The 18,818-nt window shown below is 32.9% G+C and overlaps 1 protein-coding gene across 1 annotated transcript in view; it reads right to left on the bottom strand.

The window, feature by feature from the left end:
• Nucleotides 1-2,443: 2,443 nt before the first annotated feature.
• LOC127736949 (uncharacterized) overlaps nt 2,444-18,818 on the bottom strand; it is a 31,952-nt gene continuing 15,577 nt past the window's right edge. The window contains exons 11-22 of the mRNA XM_052247512.1: nt 15,566-15,726; nt 13,728-13,897; nt 12,835-12,870; nt 11,844-11,957; nt 10,434-10,604; nt 9,149-9,322; nt 8,567-8,737; nt 6,455-6,625; nt 5,727-5,897; nt 5,362-5,558; nt 3,131-3,296; nt 2,444-2,619 (exon numbers count right to left, since the gene is read on the bottom strand). Coding sequence (XP_052103472.1) covers nt 2,540-2,619; nt 3,131-3,296; nt 5,362-5,558; nt 5,727-5,897; nt 6,455-6,625; nt 8,567-8,737; nt 9,149-9,322; nt 10,434-10,604; nt 11,844-11,957; nt 12,835-12,870; nt 13,728-13,897; nt 15,566-15,726 — 1,782 coding nt within the window. The 3' untranslated portion in view covers nt 2,444-2,539. The remainder of the gene's footprint in view (nt 2,620-3,130; nt 3,297-5,361; nt 5,559-5,726; nt 5,898-6,454; nt 6,626-8,566; nt 8,738-9,148; nt 9,323-10,433; nt 10,605-11,843; nt 11,958-12,834; nt 12,871-13,727; nt 13,898-15,565; nt 15,727-18,818) is intronic.

The raw sequence follows: 18,818 nt of genomic DNA, 5'->3' as shown, positions 1-18,818 counted from the left end.
AGCACAAGAACCCAACCAAAACGTGGTGCTCCGAAAGAGTAAGTAGATCCTTCTCCCATTGTCACACCCGTAAGAGTATGTAATAATAAACGCAATAATGTTTTTGTACTCAAACAAAGTTTAGATGATAAATCCACAAAATGTTCATGCACATGTACCAAGTCTAGGATCCTCGTCAGTGGTATTCTTGTGGTGTATATCTTAATGTAATTGACATTTATAATATTTTGGTATTGATAGCAAAAGTTTGATTTTCTCTTTAACATTTATTCACAACTCATCAAGACTTGCAACAGTTTACAACTTGACATATTGTGTCGGCTCTTGTCTATCGAGGAAAATCGTTTCATAACCTTAAGAATATCCCGTTTTCGCATAAACTGGAGAATTATGCTGTGTTTGTCACTCATTAACTAGAAAATCAGTTCAAATAAAGTTTATACTCCTCCCGTGAGCGAGAATACAGTTTTGCTCCAACCAAACTGTTAACCATTTAATGTTTAAAAGTAAGTTTAGCGAAAGCTCCGTGTTGAAGGCAGTACTTTCACCTATAATTGTTAACTTTTTATACATTGTGACTTGGATAGAGAGTTGTCTCATTGGCACTCATACCATATCTTCTTATTAATATTAAAGTCGAAGATACTATATATATTATATTGATAATCCCTAAAATTTATTAAAATAAAAACCTATCGTGTGATATGGAGCATCTCCTTTTTATTGCTCATCAAAATGTTTTGTTACGTTTAACAAATTTTGGCCCCATCACTTTTCATGTCCCGCGTACGCTTATTCGTTTTGAGACGGATGTTTATGTGTCCTCATTCAGTGTAAACTTGAAGCAGGACCAATTTTCCATGAATTTATTTGACACTAGGCATTTTAATCTTTTTTTTAAATTTTACAATATCACATTTATGTTTATTTATTAATGTATGTTACTTTGAAGCTGGAACATCATTATGTCGTATTGTTAAAGATGTAACACAATTATAGATGATTTAAGATGGCTCAAAACTACTATTATGAACAGATTTTGACATATTGTGAGATTTTTTTTCACAAAAAACTAGTATGAGGTTTGTTTTTTTCTTGGACTCAAGTATAGGTTACTTCATATTTTAATCCGTAATCCTACACTTCATCGGCAAAGCAATTGAAAACTTAATACTTCGAAGGCGTAAATGCGTACATGTAGTTAAGACAATGCCAAAATGCCAAGAGGTAGTAGTAGTACATGCATTTATATATACATACATCTAAAATGATAACTGATCAACATATTTAAAAACAGAAATTGCTATTTCTTTCTGTTTAATTGGATGAAACGCATTAGGTTCCTTTATCAAAAATCGTCTACGATCCTCCCGCTGGGTATCGTTGCAATATAAGTGTTCTTTACACTCACTAGAACTTCATGCTGTTAAAGTCATCGATGATGTGGTCCGACTGTTGGCAGTCTATGAAATGTATGATTACAGATTAAGATAAAGGTTACATGTATGAGTAGACCCTTTTAACACATTGTATTATTGCATTTAATTTTGAAATAAAGATTTACACTGACAATGGTCGTGTGTTGTGCCGAAATATTTGATAACGCGATACTAGTATTTTATAGTGTTCGTTTATTATCTTTTGTCAGTATCGCTGAATCAATCTTTAGACTTTTATTATTGTGCCTGTTTGTGCAGTATCGTCAATTTTAAACGATCCGGTACTTATCAAATTTGATGTATTATCTGATGGGAAATGGTTTCAGTTTTTTGTCGTTTGAGTTTCCTTAAAAGTCACAAAGTGTACCTTGTTATATAAATTTTTATCAACATAATATTGAAACCCTTAAACTTGGAGTATTATGATAATCATACCGAAACAGTAAGATTTACACGCATTTGTTTTTAAACGACTGGCATATACTTTAAGTTTTGATTGCTTGTCACTTGTAATATTTTTTTGTTCACTTTGTAGAATTAAATGAACTGAAAATCAAAATAAGTATGTCATTAATATGGATACTTTCAGTTTTAATCGACATGCAGGTTTAGCTTCATCTTGTCAATATATATTTGGGACTGATTTTTCAATATCAATGTTTAACCTTTTTAATATCTCGTTTGAATTGTTTTACATTTGTCATTTAGGGGCCTTTTATAGCTGACTATGCGATATGCATTTAACTCATTGTTGAAGGCCGTACGGTGACCTATAGTTGTTATCTTCTATGTCATTTGGTCACTTGTGGAGAGTCTCATTGGAAATCATACCACATCTTTTATTTTTATATTTATCATATTTTATAAATGAAGTACCGATGAAGTAGATTCAAGATAATTGCCATACAAGATCGCTTTATTAGAAATGAATTAAGATAGTAAATGAATATCACAAAAAAAGGTATTCAACGATATATGTGTAAAACAGTATAAAATGTTAATAAAATAAATAATATAGTTAAATATAAATGTTTCAACATATCATTAGATAAGACATACAAATTCATGAGTTCACATAAAAGAAACGATCATCGTTTTCCTTAATATTTCCTGAGGATGAAAAACGCCATTGAAGTCACCAGGCAGAACAGCAGTATGACAGGGGAGGTCATCATTTGCGCTGAAAATTACAAACACAAGATTCATTTCCACGAATGCAGTTATATGAGCACATTTAAGATTATAACATTCAAACTTTTAAAAAAGTCATTCATCGTTAAATTCAGCTGAAAATATTTAATTACATTTGTATTGTAATGATCTACCTAATTGATAATTGCTTTCAGATAAAAAAAAAAAGATCTAAAATATGAGCTTTCCTTCTAATATTTGACAAGTAAAAATGTTTAGTAGTTCATATCCAGCAAATATTTTACATTTACTTTCTATAACTTGTTTATTGTAAAGAATGATTAGGGGAGGAATAGACTAAACTGGAGTTGAGGAAACGATTAAGAAATATGGAATTATTTTCTTATAGTGTAATTCTCATTCCTAATCAAGCATTAAGACGATTTTATAAATTTCAGGAAGCGCTTTATAAAATTCATTAAACCTTAATCGGAATATGTCTGTTCCTAAAGGATTACTCAAAGTTTGTAAATGATACATTGTGAAACAGTTGGACTTACAAGGTGCAGCACTAGGACATGCAGCTAGAATTAAAGGATCACATCCTGAGTAGCTAGTTGTTTCATCACTTCCATCATCACAGTCATTCTCACAATCGCATACAAAGGATGCATCAATACAAGATGTCCCGCCCTTTTCACAGGTAAACCATCCAGCTGGACAAAGCTAGAAAATAATTTTACACCAATTATTGTTCTAGTTTAGAATTTATGGACAAGATTCTTGTGGTCTGTGAAATGACATACATTTGTATTTCTGTGAGACTTATATAATCTTATCAATCTGGTGTTAAAGATTTACTTTTGTAAGTCAATTATCTGTTATATCTCTCATCATGTTGTCGGTTTACTGTTGTGTGGTTTTTATGGACTGAAATTTTTATGTTTCACACAGCTCATGGGAGAAACAACGAACTTGACACATTTCTCGGGAGCTTTAATCCATTTTCCGTTGAAAAGGTTAGATTAGAATCAAGCAAAGCAAAAATTGTAAGGCTTGAAAATCGCAAATACCTCCATGGACGATTCCAGTGATCTGCATCGTCACATAGGAAATCAAACCCTTGGATGACTGAGATATCCAGGTATTTCATTCTTTCATTTGTTAACTCTACATTTCTTTTTACGTTTAACTTTTCCCATTTGGAAATTATATTATTATAAGTAACGCAGATACTTAACAGGCATTTTTGAAGAAAAATTGAAACACAGAATCATTCACTCAGGGATGATTTCTAGCGGTCATACTCCTCAAACAAGAAATGAAAATGAAAACATTTTATAAAACGCAACAAATCATTTATGGGGAAATCGTTTTGATAGATATACAGATTCAGATGGAATTAAATGGTTGGAAACTTCACCTAAAATATCATGAAACATGAATGGGATCATTAATTTCACTTCAGATTCTAAGAATATCATTGACGACGAACCGTCATTCAATTACCCATATTTCAGTGAGCTCTAGCATTATATATATACCAGTGAACTTGAATTAAGAAATACTATCAGGTCTGCTTCTATCTGGATATTTTGTTCATAAGCTTTGGATTTTCAAATAGTTTGACCTCGAGCATAACTGAAAAGACATTTATTGTCGAAATGCGCAGAATAAAAAAATTGTACTGTGGATGTTATCATTCTTGATATTGACAGAGATTGACGTCTCTGACAAACGTGACGATTTCATAGCCATGCAACTATCTATTTTTGATAACCTTCTTTCTACCCGCCCAGTTGTAAGGTGTTTTCGTATCATCGGCTCAATTAATTCGACACGCGCGTTCCTGTTCACATTATTCAGACTTCATTTACTAATAAACCTTAAAGTTTTATGATCACCATCACGTATCCGTGTCTCAACTCGAAAAACGAGTAGTTTTTGCGATCTAGGGTCTCTAAATTCTATTCGGCATATGATTTGGAAATTTTTAAAAATTGTCCTATTCCCTATATTGTGACATATTGAATGAGTGTGGATTCGCATGGCGGGCTATGCATGCATAGAAGGAGACACTCACGCTGTCGACACACTCGGTCTCACTCCGTTTGGAGTTAATGCTATTTCTTCGGATGTGTTTTTTCTATCTTGATTGCATATGCTAAATGGTTTACTAGATTTGATCATTGGTTAATTACTGTTGCCATAATTCGTCCAGCTTGAGAATAAATTCTTTTTAAATGCCTATCGAGGTTCTTAGCGAATTACATTGTTTTAATAACCCCGATATTACACGAGAAAAACTGAAGATGAAAAGTTAATTTTGCATATTCATTCTGGATATTTAACAGGTCAAGAATATCTTAGCAAGAATGCTTAAAATCCAGCAATGTGAAGACACAAATAAATGTAGACAAAGAAGTGTGAAATCATTTTTCTGGGCCATCGTTGTAAAACAAATGATCATTTAGAAAAAAAAACATATGTGTATGACTCATAGTGTAAACATGGAAGTAAGAAAAGAAAAGAAATACCAAAATAAGATTTGAACGCAATCAAAACTGTACCCTCAAAATATATCTTTTTTTAATTTTTTTTTTATTTTATTGCCAAGTGAATGCATTTCATAATTCTTTTCAATTGTTTGCAAATATTTTTCCAACATTTGGACACATATTATTAATTGTGTTAAGATCCACGTAAATGTAATGATTTTTTTATACGACTGAGGAAATTATCGATTTATAATCTTTTGCGAACAGCCATCGGAAATCTACAATAGATTTACCTGTACGTAAACACCTGCAGCTGCTGTAGGACAGGCCGCCGAATTACAAGAACCATAGTCACTGGAGTCACCGGAACAGTCCAGACCACCGTTAGCCGGAGCTGGGTCAGAACAAGCTCGTGTCTTAGAATACTGTCCTCCACCACAAGTCACAGAACAACTGCCCCAGGCTCCCCATGCAGACCAGTTCCCATCAACTGAAAGATGAAATGTATTTACGGTCATTCATTCCATGTATGTGCATCTTCTGATAAAATTTTCTCTTTGTGTGAAAAAAAATCCAATAATTTCAAAAACTGTAAGATTGATAATGATCTAAAGAAATATATATTAAAAAATAAACTAAAACATTGTCACAAACTTACTTATGCAGGCTTGACTGTTACATTGCTGAGATGCGGATCCAACACCTGCGCAATCAGCACCGCCATACTGTGCTGCTGGATTTGTACACGTTCTCGTCCTGACTTGGCTGCCACCGCCACATGAAACTGTACATGATCCCCAGTTTGACCAACTTGTCCATGCACCGTCAACTGAAAACAAACGTAACCCCATCATAATATAATGTCTGTAAGCCATGATGTTTAATGATAATGTTATACATAACCAAGCATGGTCTTTAAAGAGCATTTGGACACATTAGAGTGTACAAAATTGCCTTGTCGTCTTTGACATCAATTCGAAACCCTTTTTTTATTTAGTTTTGACAATCTAGAATTGTACCAATTGCGTCCTCATAATCTCTTACTACATGTAGTTCAAGAATTGAATTGAAGAATTTGCATTCATGTACCACAGCTTGTTCAAATAACTCAATTAAACTAATTATATATAACCTTCAAATAATTAAACTGTGACTGTCTTATCATTCTTTCATAAAACCACAGGTTAACATTTGATTTTTTTACATTATATTTCAAAATATTTAGTAACATTATCAAAACTTCCAGCACGTTATCAATTTTATTCGCATTCTTTTGCTTAAGTTTCAGTCTTCATTATTTTATTTAACAACTGAAAAAAAATCATGATATGATTGTCATGCATACAATAAGTGTATCTGAACAGATTTTAACGATACTTTACTTACTTGGACACATTGGCAACGTGCAGGTACCGGTTGACCCGCTACTGCCTGAACAATCTGCACCATTATATTGAGGGGCTGGATTTGTGCAAGTCCTCGACCTTGTCCATGTACCAGTTTCACAGGTTACGGAACATGTTCCCCAACTTCCCCAGTTAGCCCATACACCGTCAACTATAAAAAGGAATATTTTATTTGCCATTGAGAATTTTTTATAATAAGAAACAGACATTTACATGTAGGACTCTGAACCACGATGGTACTCCGAACCACGATGGTCACGCTGAAGTGCGATGGTGGCATTGTGACGCTATCTTGTTGATAGCTACGCTGAAGTGCGTTGGTGGGAACGTTGAAGTGCGATGGACTACACAAACTATATTTTCAATGCTTTTCATGTCGATGAAGAAGTCAATTTGTTTGTTAGAAGCAGTTTTCGGGGTTTTAAGTTAATAAGGAGCTTATAAACTTTTAATACTATGGGAAACGGAGAGTGATTGGTGGAGATGGAAAGGTAAACCTTCTGTCGCGGATTTTTTTTCGAAATCTACAAAAGGTTCTATTTTTTATGTACGATAGAGCGAGGCATTCTCTTAATATACACGGATCAGCAGACAGACTCGTATTATAATATTACGGTAAACGAGAAACTCACGAGAGGAACAAAGTGAAGATAAATTATTAACGCAGCATTATGCCCACATGCAAACAAGTCAAAGATTAGTATGCGACTGTAACTAAGGATATACATAGACAACAACGAATGTAAATGTATCTAATAACCATTAAAAAATCTACTTCTCATAATAATTGAACATCTGTAGATTTTAAACTAGCCATTAAGCATAATATAGACCATCGCACTTCAGCGAACGGACCATCGCACTTCAGCGTCCCCATCGCACCTGCGAGTCCTATATTATCAGTTACATGGTGTGTTTGTGACCTAATACGATATACATGGGGTCAGTAAATTCCATATGGGGTGAGAGCGAAGCTCGAATCCCCATATGGAATTTACTAACCCCATATATATCGTATTAGGTCACTAGCACACCGTGTAACGAATTTATCTTACCGACTATCTTCCCATGTGGTATTAAGACTAGCGGCCTATCAAAGTGATTTAAAAGACTTCAATACTTAATTTTAACATGTTTAAGAACCAACTTCCATTTGTCTATACAAAAAAACAAATGCCAACAATAACAACGTGTTAGCTTTTAAATTTGTTTTATGAATGTAGTTCAATCGTTTATTACCAATTTCTTCGTCTGTTTAAAACCTTTCAGATGTCATTTTTGTTATAAAAGGGAAGTAACCCTTTACTAACCCCATATGGTTGCTAACCGTATATGGTAACTAACCTATATGAAATATATATGGTCACCACGTGTAGTCGATTAACCAATCATATCCCCATAAATCTATAGAAGGTAAGATAATTGAAATAACCAGGATTTAGTCCAAAAAAGACATTAAATTATGAAAATGTTGAACAAAATTTAAATTACATGAACGTTGTTTTGTTGTTTTTTTCGGCCTATTAATGATAAATTATGAACATATTATAGATGTGCTACCATTGAAATGAACGTGTAAATATAATAAAAGCTCGAGAGCAAGCACAAAAAAGAATATTCTCTAATGCCCGCAAATATAACGCACCAATCCGTAATACATAAGAAATAATCACCATGCAATGATTTAAGCGAATACAGATATCTACGTCAATGCAATGACGAACAAAGAAAAGTTAATACCGTTTTTACTTACTTTGTGAATCGTAAACGAAGAATATTCAAAAGGTAAAGGAAGTTAATAAATATGGACGTTGTAGTGGAATCTATGGGAAACTCCTTTTTCTATCTAGTGAATAATTGATTTGACTACTGACTAATTTTACAATGCAAATTTTAAAGAGTTGGTGATGGAAAACGGGTTATTTCTTGGTATATCACCGATCTTTGGAAAATTACTCTGAAATGTTCTCCAATATAAAGTAGATTGAGTGCACTGTACCTTTTCTCAAATATAAGGGTCTATCGTTTTTCCTTAATATATATTTAAGTGACCCGTAAAGCACTCGCTGATTTTACATTATTTAACACTTACTTGGGCACATAGGCAGTGTACAGCTGGTTGTCTGTGAAGAAGCACCGGAACAGTCTTGCCCATTGTATTGTGCTGCTGGATTGTTACATGACCTTGATCTTGTCCATGTACCTGTTTCGCATGTAACGGAGCATGTTCCCCATGATGTCCATGATCCCCATGCACCATCAACTAAAAACATACGCATTTGTGTCTACATTCAATGAAATAACAGAACAATATATAAACTGAACAATTTTAAAAGAGAATAAAGTTTAAATAATTTTGTTTATATGTGTTTTAACTTAACATTTTCGCAATGTAAAATAGCAACACATTTCCTTATAAAGAGCTCCATGTTCTCTTGAACAAACTTGACAATCTGAACGAACAAGAACGTGAATTAATCAACGAACACAAAAAAAATGCACATGTATTAGTTCTTTCAAAGACGGTAGGTTGAAATAAAAGAAAAACGCCTTTACCTGAAACCGTACAATTTACAATTTTAAACAGTAAAATCAATTCTACTTGTCCTGTAAATATATAAAATTGAAAATAGGAAAATCAAGGGGAAACAGAAAAGCTTTCTTTTTTTCTTACTTGGACAGTTAGCTATTAAGGTGCAAGATTCGCTGTCCGAACTTGATCCTTGACAATCAAGACCGTTGTGTTGTGCTGCTGGGTTATTACAGGCTCTGGAACGAGTCCTTGACCCTGCTTCACATGTCGTCGAACAAGCACTCCACTGAGCCCATTGACCCCAATTACCATCGACTAAAAATGTGAAGAATGAAAGATAAGGAAATAGTAACTTTACACAATCGTCTTCTGGTTCTGTTCATGCTTTGATTTGCAAGGATTACAAATCAAAATAGTAATTTACCAATATCTTTTAACTTTCAGTTTGGAATTTTAAAATTAACTGTATGCTTCTTTATATGTTTTTTTTTACTAAAATATGACAGTGTTTGGCAAGAATTCTCTTCAATTATTAATTCCACTTAAAATCTTTGCGAAATTTACAAAATCATTCTTCAAATAATTATATTCCGTTTCAACAGTTATCATTTAAAGCCGTTTTAATTATACATAACATAAACTTGGATGTCGACCGATGTCATGTATTGGTCATTATATAACAACGTGAAATAATAATACATTCATACAATACTGATCTATATGAGAGGTTGATTTTAAATAAAATTCTGCGAACTTAAAAATACGTTGATATAAAATGAAAACTCAAATGAAACCGCTTGATATGTGATGTCTTAATTCGTAGTAAATAATGTGAACATGCATAATTATTTCACTTTTCAAAAGAATATTTGTCTTAATGTTTTCGAAATCTTCCATTCGTTTAATTCGAAGTTCCAACCAACAATTTCGTGTATATTTTACTTGAATTAAAGAAATAAAATCGGTTGTTCAAAATTATATGCACGTTTCAGGATTTTTCTTAAGTAAAATATTTGACAAGCCATTGAACAAAATGTAGCAATGTATATGTATAATACATAGGCATTTTCCAGTCTTCTTTTTGTCGTGTTTGAATTGTTTTACTTTTTTCATGTGGGGGGGGGGGGGGTCTTTTATAGCTCGCTATGAAGATTTGGTTTATCTCATTGTTTGTAGACCACATGGTGACTTATGTGGGTTACATTCACGTCATTTTGCCAATGAGATAACTATCCATCAAAGACCAAACGACAAGGGTGTAAAGAACTACAGGTAACTGTATGGCCTTTATTATGAGAAAAAAACCTATACAGTATAGTTAACTATAAAAGATACGGGATAACAAAAGGATAATCAATTCAATTGAAAAGAGAAAACCAACGGCCTGGTTAGAATCGCACCAAGATTGATAACCTTGTATACTTACTTGGACATGTTACTAAGTTGCAGCTACCCGTTTCTGTCGTTGAGCCAGAACACTGAGATCCTGCTCCTACTGGGGCTGGATTGGTACATGACCTTGTTCTTGTCATTGAACCAGCACCACATGTTGTTGAACAACTTCCCCATGATCCCCAGCTAGTTAATCCGCCATTTTCTGAAAAGAAAATACCGTTATTATGGATCGGAATCTTTGTTCACATAAAGAAAATCTCAAATACATTTCCTTAACCCTATTATACCATATTACGTGAACAGAAGGCGTCATTAATGGAACTACTGGGTCCCAAACGAAAATTGAAACAACGTCTTGAACATTTATTTTGTGATAACCGAGACATTCCTTCTTATACTTTTCATGGTGGTTAGATTTTGTCATTTAAGAAATTTTAAGGATCAATTTAAACATTAAAGGCAAAAAAGTAACTCTGAATTTTCGAAATTATACAAAACTTGCAAAACTTGCAAATATTTCGACAAATTACACACTATCGTTACCTCGTCAACGAAAATAAATTTTGAAGCAATGCAAGTTCTGTTAAAATACACTTTCTGATACAATAACTTAAGTTGTAGGTTAACCAGGATATATCTGTATTCAAAAACTGTTTTCAATTTAATGAATAAATCATTAAATTAAATTTTGCCATCAACTACTCTTTGTACACAATTTGAAGTATGAGTGACCTTAATGCACTTGGTATACTACTAGTATCTTAACTAATATTGTATTTGAAGAAACATTTATTAAATTCGTAAATAATATCTCACTGATACATGTTTATACATTTTTAAAGGTAATTGGGCTAAAATTGGGCTAACATGATATTACCATTCCCCAAAACTGAGAACATAGAGTAGTAAAAATATGTGTCCATAAGATAAGTACAATGCCCCGACCTCACTATTACATTTCCATGCTCTGTGTAAAAACCTTAAATTTGACATCAATTTTTAAAAGTTCACATCATGGTGAATATTTGTATTAACTACAACTTTAATGAAAATTTACCGTAACCAAAATTTTAACCAACATTACATTTGAAATCATAACCTGATCGGTAAACCATGACATCCGGGTAAAAACCTGATTTGGTATGATATATTAAAGTTCGCATCATAATGAATGCGTGTCCATAATTTTCAAGCTGATCTCCGCAACTTCATACCAAAATATTAAACTGATATGGGACCGACACATAGACAGCTTATCATAATGCCTGCTAATATAGTAGACAGGGAAAAATATCTACAATGATATTTTTTATAAAAAGGCCATATAAATAAATTATTACAATTGTGTACTATCTTAAACTGCACATTTAATCACGATGAGGTCCCAACATAAATCCAGTAAAAAGTTAATGACTTTATAAAATTGTGTGACTTTACATACTGTCAGAACAAGTGTCTCCAAACCAGTCTCCGGTACAGTCGCAACTAAATGTCAGACCTTCATCTGTACACACACCACCATTGGAACAGGGGTTTGGCAAACAATCTTGCATATCTACAACGTATGAAAAAGTGCAAGTACTGTACATGGGATTCTAGAGGTACGTTTCAGACAATAAAATTAAGAAAAGCTACCAATCTTCTCATTGTACAAATGTCACACTTAAACAAATTTATATTGATATTCTATTCATTTAATACCGAATCTACTGATCCCGTTATTGTATTGTTATAACATTGCGAATACTTTCATTTAAGTTTCTGAATATTAAAAAGTTGGAAATGACATCTCGGGATGTAGTCACCATTTTTCGTTTGACATAATACTAAGAACATGAATCCAAAATTTCAAAAATCTCCTAGATTTTTTATTATCGCAACATTGTGGCATATCAAAATTAAAAAAATAGAAGCCTGTTTTAACCCTTTTTTCTTAATAAAACAGCACATTAAATATCATGTTACTCATTTAACGAGCACAATCATTCAGCAACCTGAGTCTCTATAATCCAAATGACGAACATCTGCCATTTAAAAAATATATCTTAATTTTGCAATAGCAATTCATGGTGTAGGTTAACTTTATAAGAAATTAATATTTCATTATTTATTTTACTGTATTTTTAGACCTTTTTGTTTGCACATACATGTATATCTATGTTACCTGACACCAGTGGACTGCATGTACCTGTACAGTGTAAACCTATGTTTCTTTTTAATGTTTCGGTTACATGACAGGGTTTGTTCATTCCCCAAAAAGATGGCTACTTTTATAACAAAATACTAGGTTCTTATATTTATCATGGTGTTGTGCAAAATCCAGTAAGACACCATTAAGCACTTTCAGTTTAATGTTTAAGAATTATTATTTTGTACTAATTCACATAATATATTCCATGATATCGATTTAGAATGAGAAAAGTTCTACTTACCAACGCTTATGGCAAAAACTTCTGCCATATCCATATCTGAAATATTGTTATGTTTTACTCTGCGCGTGATAGCATAAACGATAAAATGAACATTTTTGTAAGTTACAATACAAAACGTGTTTCTATAAAAGTAAAAAGCCAAACAACAAAAATACCGAACTCCAAGGAAAACCCAAAACGGAAAGTCCCTTATCAAATGGCAAATGAATGTCGAATGCTCATACCGTTTTTAAGCATTGTGTTTTTAAAACTTAAAGGGATTTGTCTGAAATAATTAGTGAATGTGATTGCATATATACACCATACACCGATATATATAAGGCAAATGATATTCAAAACTCGTAAATCCATTTTGTATATACAAATATTTAAGAAGTCAATAGAAATAAGAAGATGTGGTATGAGTGTCAATGAGACAATACTCCATCCAAGTTATAATGTGTAAAAAGTTAATAACTATGGGTCAAAGTACGGCCTTCAACACGGAGCCTTGCCTCACATCGAACAGCAAGCTATAAAGGGCCCCAAAATGACTAGTGTAAAACAATTCAAACAGGAAAACCAACGGTCTAATCTATATAAAAAGCGAGAAAACGAGAAACACTTATAAACCACATCAACAAACGACAACCACTGAACAACATCCTGGCTTAGGAAAGGTGTAAACAAATGCAGCAAGTTTAAACGTTTTAAACACAGATACGTGTATTTTTGTTCTAATAAACGACAGTAATTACAAATAGTTCTCTTCACGTCCTTTGTATATCCTTTTTATGTATTGCAATACTACTTTTTTTTTACTTTCTTTAAAAAAAAATATGTAAACAACGATTAGCAAAATGCATGTATTTTTTTGTTTGTTTAACGTATCCGTATTTCCATATATCACATACCTTCTTCTTTTTCATATGATGAAGCATCACTGTATAAGAAGTAAGGTTTGGTGCCACTTAGTTTCTCCCAGCTACATGCATCGCCTTCCACAACTATAAACCATCCAGCATCGTTGCTACATCCACCATAGTTTCGTTGTAAGAAAAATCTTCTATTGATGCCAGAGTCCCTACACAATAAATCAAATATATTCATACATATACCCTATCAACATTTATAAACACTTTAAAAATGCATGAAAACTAAGCCATATACTTGTTGGATATGTTTTGTAAAAGAATTCCAAATTTTTATCACATTTCACAATTTAGAAGAACAAGGCATTGAGTCACTCACATGAATAAGAGGAATAAAGGGTGAAATCCCTCACTCTTTTAAGAGAAATAAACTTTGAAAAGAGACAATACAATGGTCAAAAAGAATAACGACTATAAGGCAAACAACAGCCTACAAAACACTACACAAAAGTCTGAGAAAAATAAACCCCACAAAAAACCTTATCTCATTAGATCCTGTTTCACTATTGGCACACATCGTGTTGCTAATGACAAGTATAAATATCACTCGGTCATATCACATCTGAGGAAAACAGGATTGTGGCTACGACAATTGGAGCATATCTGTTGTCATCGTAATAAGATATTCAAAATATGTCAACGGAATCATGTTGGCGGCCGTTAAACTTTCGACGGGATGACTTCAACTTTAATGTACTTTAACTTTAAGAAGGGATACCGTAGTAAAGGAACAACCATATGTGGAGCAGGATCTGCATACCCTCCCGGAGCACCTTAGATCACCTCCGGTGTTTGGTGGGATTCGTGTTGCTCAGTATTTATTTGTCTATATTGTGGTTTGTGTACTGTTGTTTGTATTTTGATCGTTTTCGTTTTTTTCCATTGCCTTGTCAGTTTTTGATTTATGAATTTGAATATTCCTTTGGTATCTTTCGCCCCTTTTTTAAGGGACCAACCTCAACAATTTTATCCAGCCCTTGCTACACTTAGCAGGAGTATTACAATTAGAAAGCACTACAATGAAACACAAATACAAATGCATTAGTATTATGACACGACTGGTTGACATTCAATTTCATATTTATTTCAGTACGGTATCAACTTTTAAAGTTTTCATCTTTATTTGTTGTGTAATACTTTACCGTTTTCTTTTAAGTTAAATTATGTTGTTGGAAATATTAAAAAGGGTGCAGATAAGAAGGGGACAATGAAAAGCTATAAGTTTAAGAAAGATAAATGACACAATAACCAAAAGGAAAAGGAAAACAGACAGACAGACAGACAGACAGACAACAATCAATAAATAATTCAAAGAAAAAAGATGGGTAAATGTCAGTGAGATGACATCAAACGCAAACACAAAAACAGGCAATTCAAAGATATTCAGACAGTAGGGTTCAAATTACTAAGGTAAGTAATAACGCACGAGTGTCATTGCAATACGGTTAGCTCTTTACCGCCCCGAGTCTTAAAAAGCTGTGAATGTATCCCAAAACTATGTCAATTGTGGAGATACTATAGGGACGCTTAAAATACTAAGCGTTAACTGTTGATATAGAAATAAAGCATTCTTACACCCTTAATATAGGCTGCTCTACTTTTTAATCGAGTCTATACAGCGAAACGCCATGAAACGGGTAAAACAACTGTACCTTGTGCAATACCAACATATAAATCTGTGTGTAAGTTTTTACATTGTTGTAACACCAATTAACTAAGAACATATTGTTCATCGGAAAACTGTCTGAAGAATACACTTTGTCATTAATTATAATTGGTTCCATGTCATGACGATAAAATGCTAATAAATGTAAATATACCCGTCAATACTAGCGAAGTTAGTTGTAGAATCTGGACTGAGGTCAGTGAAAGAACTGTATAGTATTCTACTTTTGTCAAACCAGCTGTTCTTATCAGCTCCATTGGCATCAAAAACTACGTAAGCCACTTCATTACCACCTTTAAACATGGACATCCTAACCTATAATGTTTTAATATAATATTTGTAGAAGACATACACGAAATCGCTGACGTGTGAAGAAGATTTCGTGTTTGTTTTCAATATTCGCATACTCTACTGATTTACATGTAAGGCTTCAAAATGTAGAAAGTGATCTATTTTTAAGACCATTTTGCAGATGTCACCGCTGTTGGACGTCTCGTCCCCGATTGTATCACAAGCCCAGTAGTCAGCATATTTGTATTGACATGAAATATCTTTGACAGATTCACTTTCTGTACTGTTTATAAAATGTTAAATTTTTCGAAGCACTAAGGTTTTTTTTTTACCCCAGGCGTAATTAACCTAAGCCGTATTTGGATTAAGCCGGATATTTTTTTTGTTTTCAACACTCTTCAAACATCGCATTTGATTTGGCGTTTAAACTGTTTTGATTCGAGCGCCACTGAGGAGTCTCGTGTGCCGACGAAACGCGTGTCTGATGTGCCGAATTATGTGCCTGGTTTTTTTATGAGTTTGTTGTCACTTTTAATTGTTTTATTTCGTCTGTCATGAACACCATTTTATAAGTCTTATATATTTTCTTTTTCACTTTAGAACGTTGTTGTGTTTTTTGTTTTTGTTTTAGTTTTAGTTATTTTATTTTTCTTGTTATTTTGTCCAATCTTGTTTTATTTAGGTTCGTTGTGGTATGTTGTTGTTTCTACATTTGTTTTATTATAAGTCATATATTTCGTACAGTGACTGTGATAGTATGACTGAAAGAGTATTCAGAAATCATTTTCTCTTCCAAACGATACCCAAGATAATTCTAACTTAATAATGAAAAAGTTAGAATAACAAAATGCACTCTCAATGCTAGCTCAGGAAACAGATTCCTACTTATTAATTCAATTTACAAGTTAGAGAAACTAATATATATTCAGTTGATAGTAAGCATACATTGTTTTCAATTATTAAATTATGTACTGTTCTGACCTTTGATGTTAACTTACCTGTACTAATACACGAAAAAATTAAGGGCATATACTTTAATATAAGGCAAGCGTTACCTGATTAGCCCCCATGTGTACTTATTAGTTTTAACAAATGGATTTTGCATGTTTGTTTGCCTTGTCAGTTGCAATGAGGACTTGATTCGTCGGGTAATATCTCCCGATTCAATCCAGTTTTTACGGTTCAATAAATTATTTCGATATAGAGCAGTATGTCTGCACAGAACGAATCATTATATAACTATGTTTTTGGATGTTTCTCGCATCAACACACGAGATCATGTGACAGGAAATTATTTTGGCCAAGAGGATCGGCGAAGAGATATTAATTGTTGAAATGCGCATCTAGTGTAGTAAAGTCGGTACCGTGACTGTATATAGACCCAAATCGACCCTTCTACCATTCCAGCGCTTTTGGTAGCTCAATAAAATTAAATCCAATTTTTTTAATATTCATGTTTTGAAGAATCGGAATTTCTTTATATTTAAACATGGCTCATTTAGAAATGTACTTTTTATAAAGAAAATTGCAAAAAATTACTTTTAATCCATATTTTTGGTCTTAGCAAAATCATGATATGAAGTCAAATTTGTAAGGAGTGTAAATTTTTATTATTATACAAATGTATATGTAATTGATTTTAAACTTATAAGTATATGTTTCATTTAACAAATCAGATTAAAGCGATAAATTTTAAAACATTGAATGGCACAAAATGTATTGATAGTCAGGTGATACAGTCCTAAAATTATAAGAATGTGGAAAAACACATTTTTAGGTCACCGGAGCCCGAAGGGCCCCATGTGAGCTTATGCCATCACTTGGCGTCCGTCGTCGTCTCGTCGTCATCATTTAGAGCAAATCTGACATGGGGTAAAAATGTTCAATAGGTCAAGATCTATCAGCCCTGAAATTTTCAGACGAACCGAACAACCCATTGTTGGGTTGCTGCCACTAAATTGGTTATTTTAAGGAAATTTTGCAGTTTTTGGTTATTATCTTGAATATTATAGAATATAAAGATAAACTGTAAACAGCAAAAATGTTCAGTGAAGTAAGATCTACAAAACAGTTGATATGACCAAAATTGTCAATTGAATCCTTAAGGAGTTATTGCCCTTTAAGGACAAATTTTACACAATTTGTTTATGTTTTCTAACATAGAAATCTTCTCAAATGAATCTAGTATAAATTTTGTATTTTATTTCCTTGTACGTCAAGAAACATAACCACTTTGGCTAAATGGAACATATGGGTATAATGCATTTATTTGCTTTTGAAGAAAATATGACAGATACAAAGAACATTTAAATGGTATTTTTAAGCCACTCATTAATATATATTGAAATGCAAAAATAATCATTGATGAAAGATTTAAGCAAAAAATAACAGGTGAGCGATTCAGGCTCTTGAGAGCCTCTTGTTTAAGTTGTGGGGCAAAAGAAATGTTTTAAACACCCTCCACTCTCTGACATAGTCTTTACTTCATTAAAAAAAACGTAATTTCATGAAAATTGTTCACATTTAAAAAAAAACCTTAAATCCAAAAAAAAAAACCCAGACAGGTCAGCCAAAATCGTCTATAAATCTTGATTGCCTAAGAGTGTAGTAGGCTTACGTTCAGTAGAAATACGTGACTTTTAACTTAACATTTCTCAATAGAATTTTCATCATTACCAAATAACTCCCTCAAAGAATCACAATCAACCAGCAAAAGTTCTGACCTAGTAACAAAAATATAATACAAAATTCCTTAAAAGGTAGTTATGATGCACCATCTTTTTTTATCATTTATTTCTCATCAATTGTACTCGTACCAAAATATTTGAATTCCAAATTATTAAAATCACATTAATTAACCCAAAATATGACCAGAAGATACCAAAGACAGGGAAAATGATACTTCGGCTTTATTATAAATGTGTAAAATAAGTTAATCGGGAAAAAATACCAGTGGTGCTCGACTCAAAATACCAGTGGTGCTCGACTCAAAATAGTTGGAGGGTAAATTAAATACGAAGTTGAAGAGTATTAAAATAACCGAAAATTCCGAAAAGTTGTTCCATTTACGGCTAAGGCAATTTATGACTAGGTGGAGAAAAATCTCTTAGTGTTTC

The sequence above is a fragment of the Mytilus californianus genome, unplaced genomic scaffold (genome assembly GCF_021869535.1).
Source record: "Mytilus californianus isolate M0D057914Y unplaced genomic scaffold, xbMytCali1.0.p SCAF_4, whole genome shotgun sequence".
Classification (NCBI taxonomy): domain Eukaryota; kingdom Metazoa; phylum Mollusca; class Bivalvia; order Mytilida; family Mytilidae; genus Mytilus; species Mytilus californianus.
The sequence above is the reverse complement of the archived record's forward strand: the minus strand, read 5'-3'. Positions and strand labels throughout refer to the sequence as shown.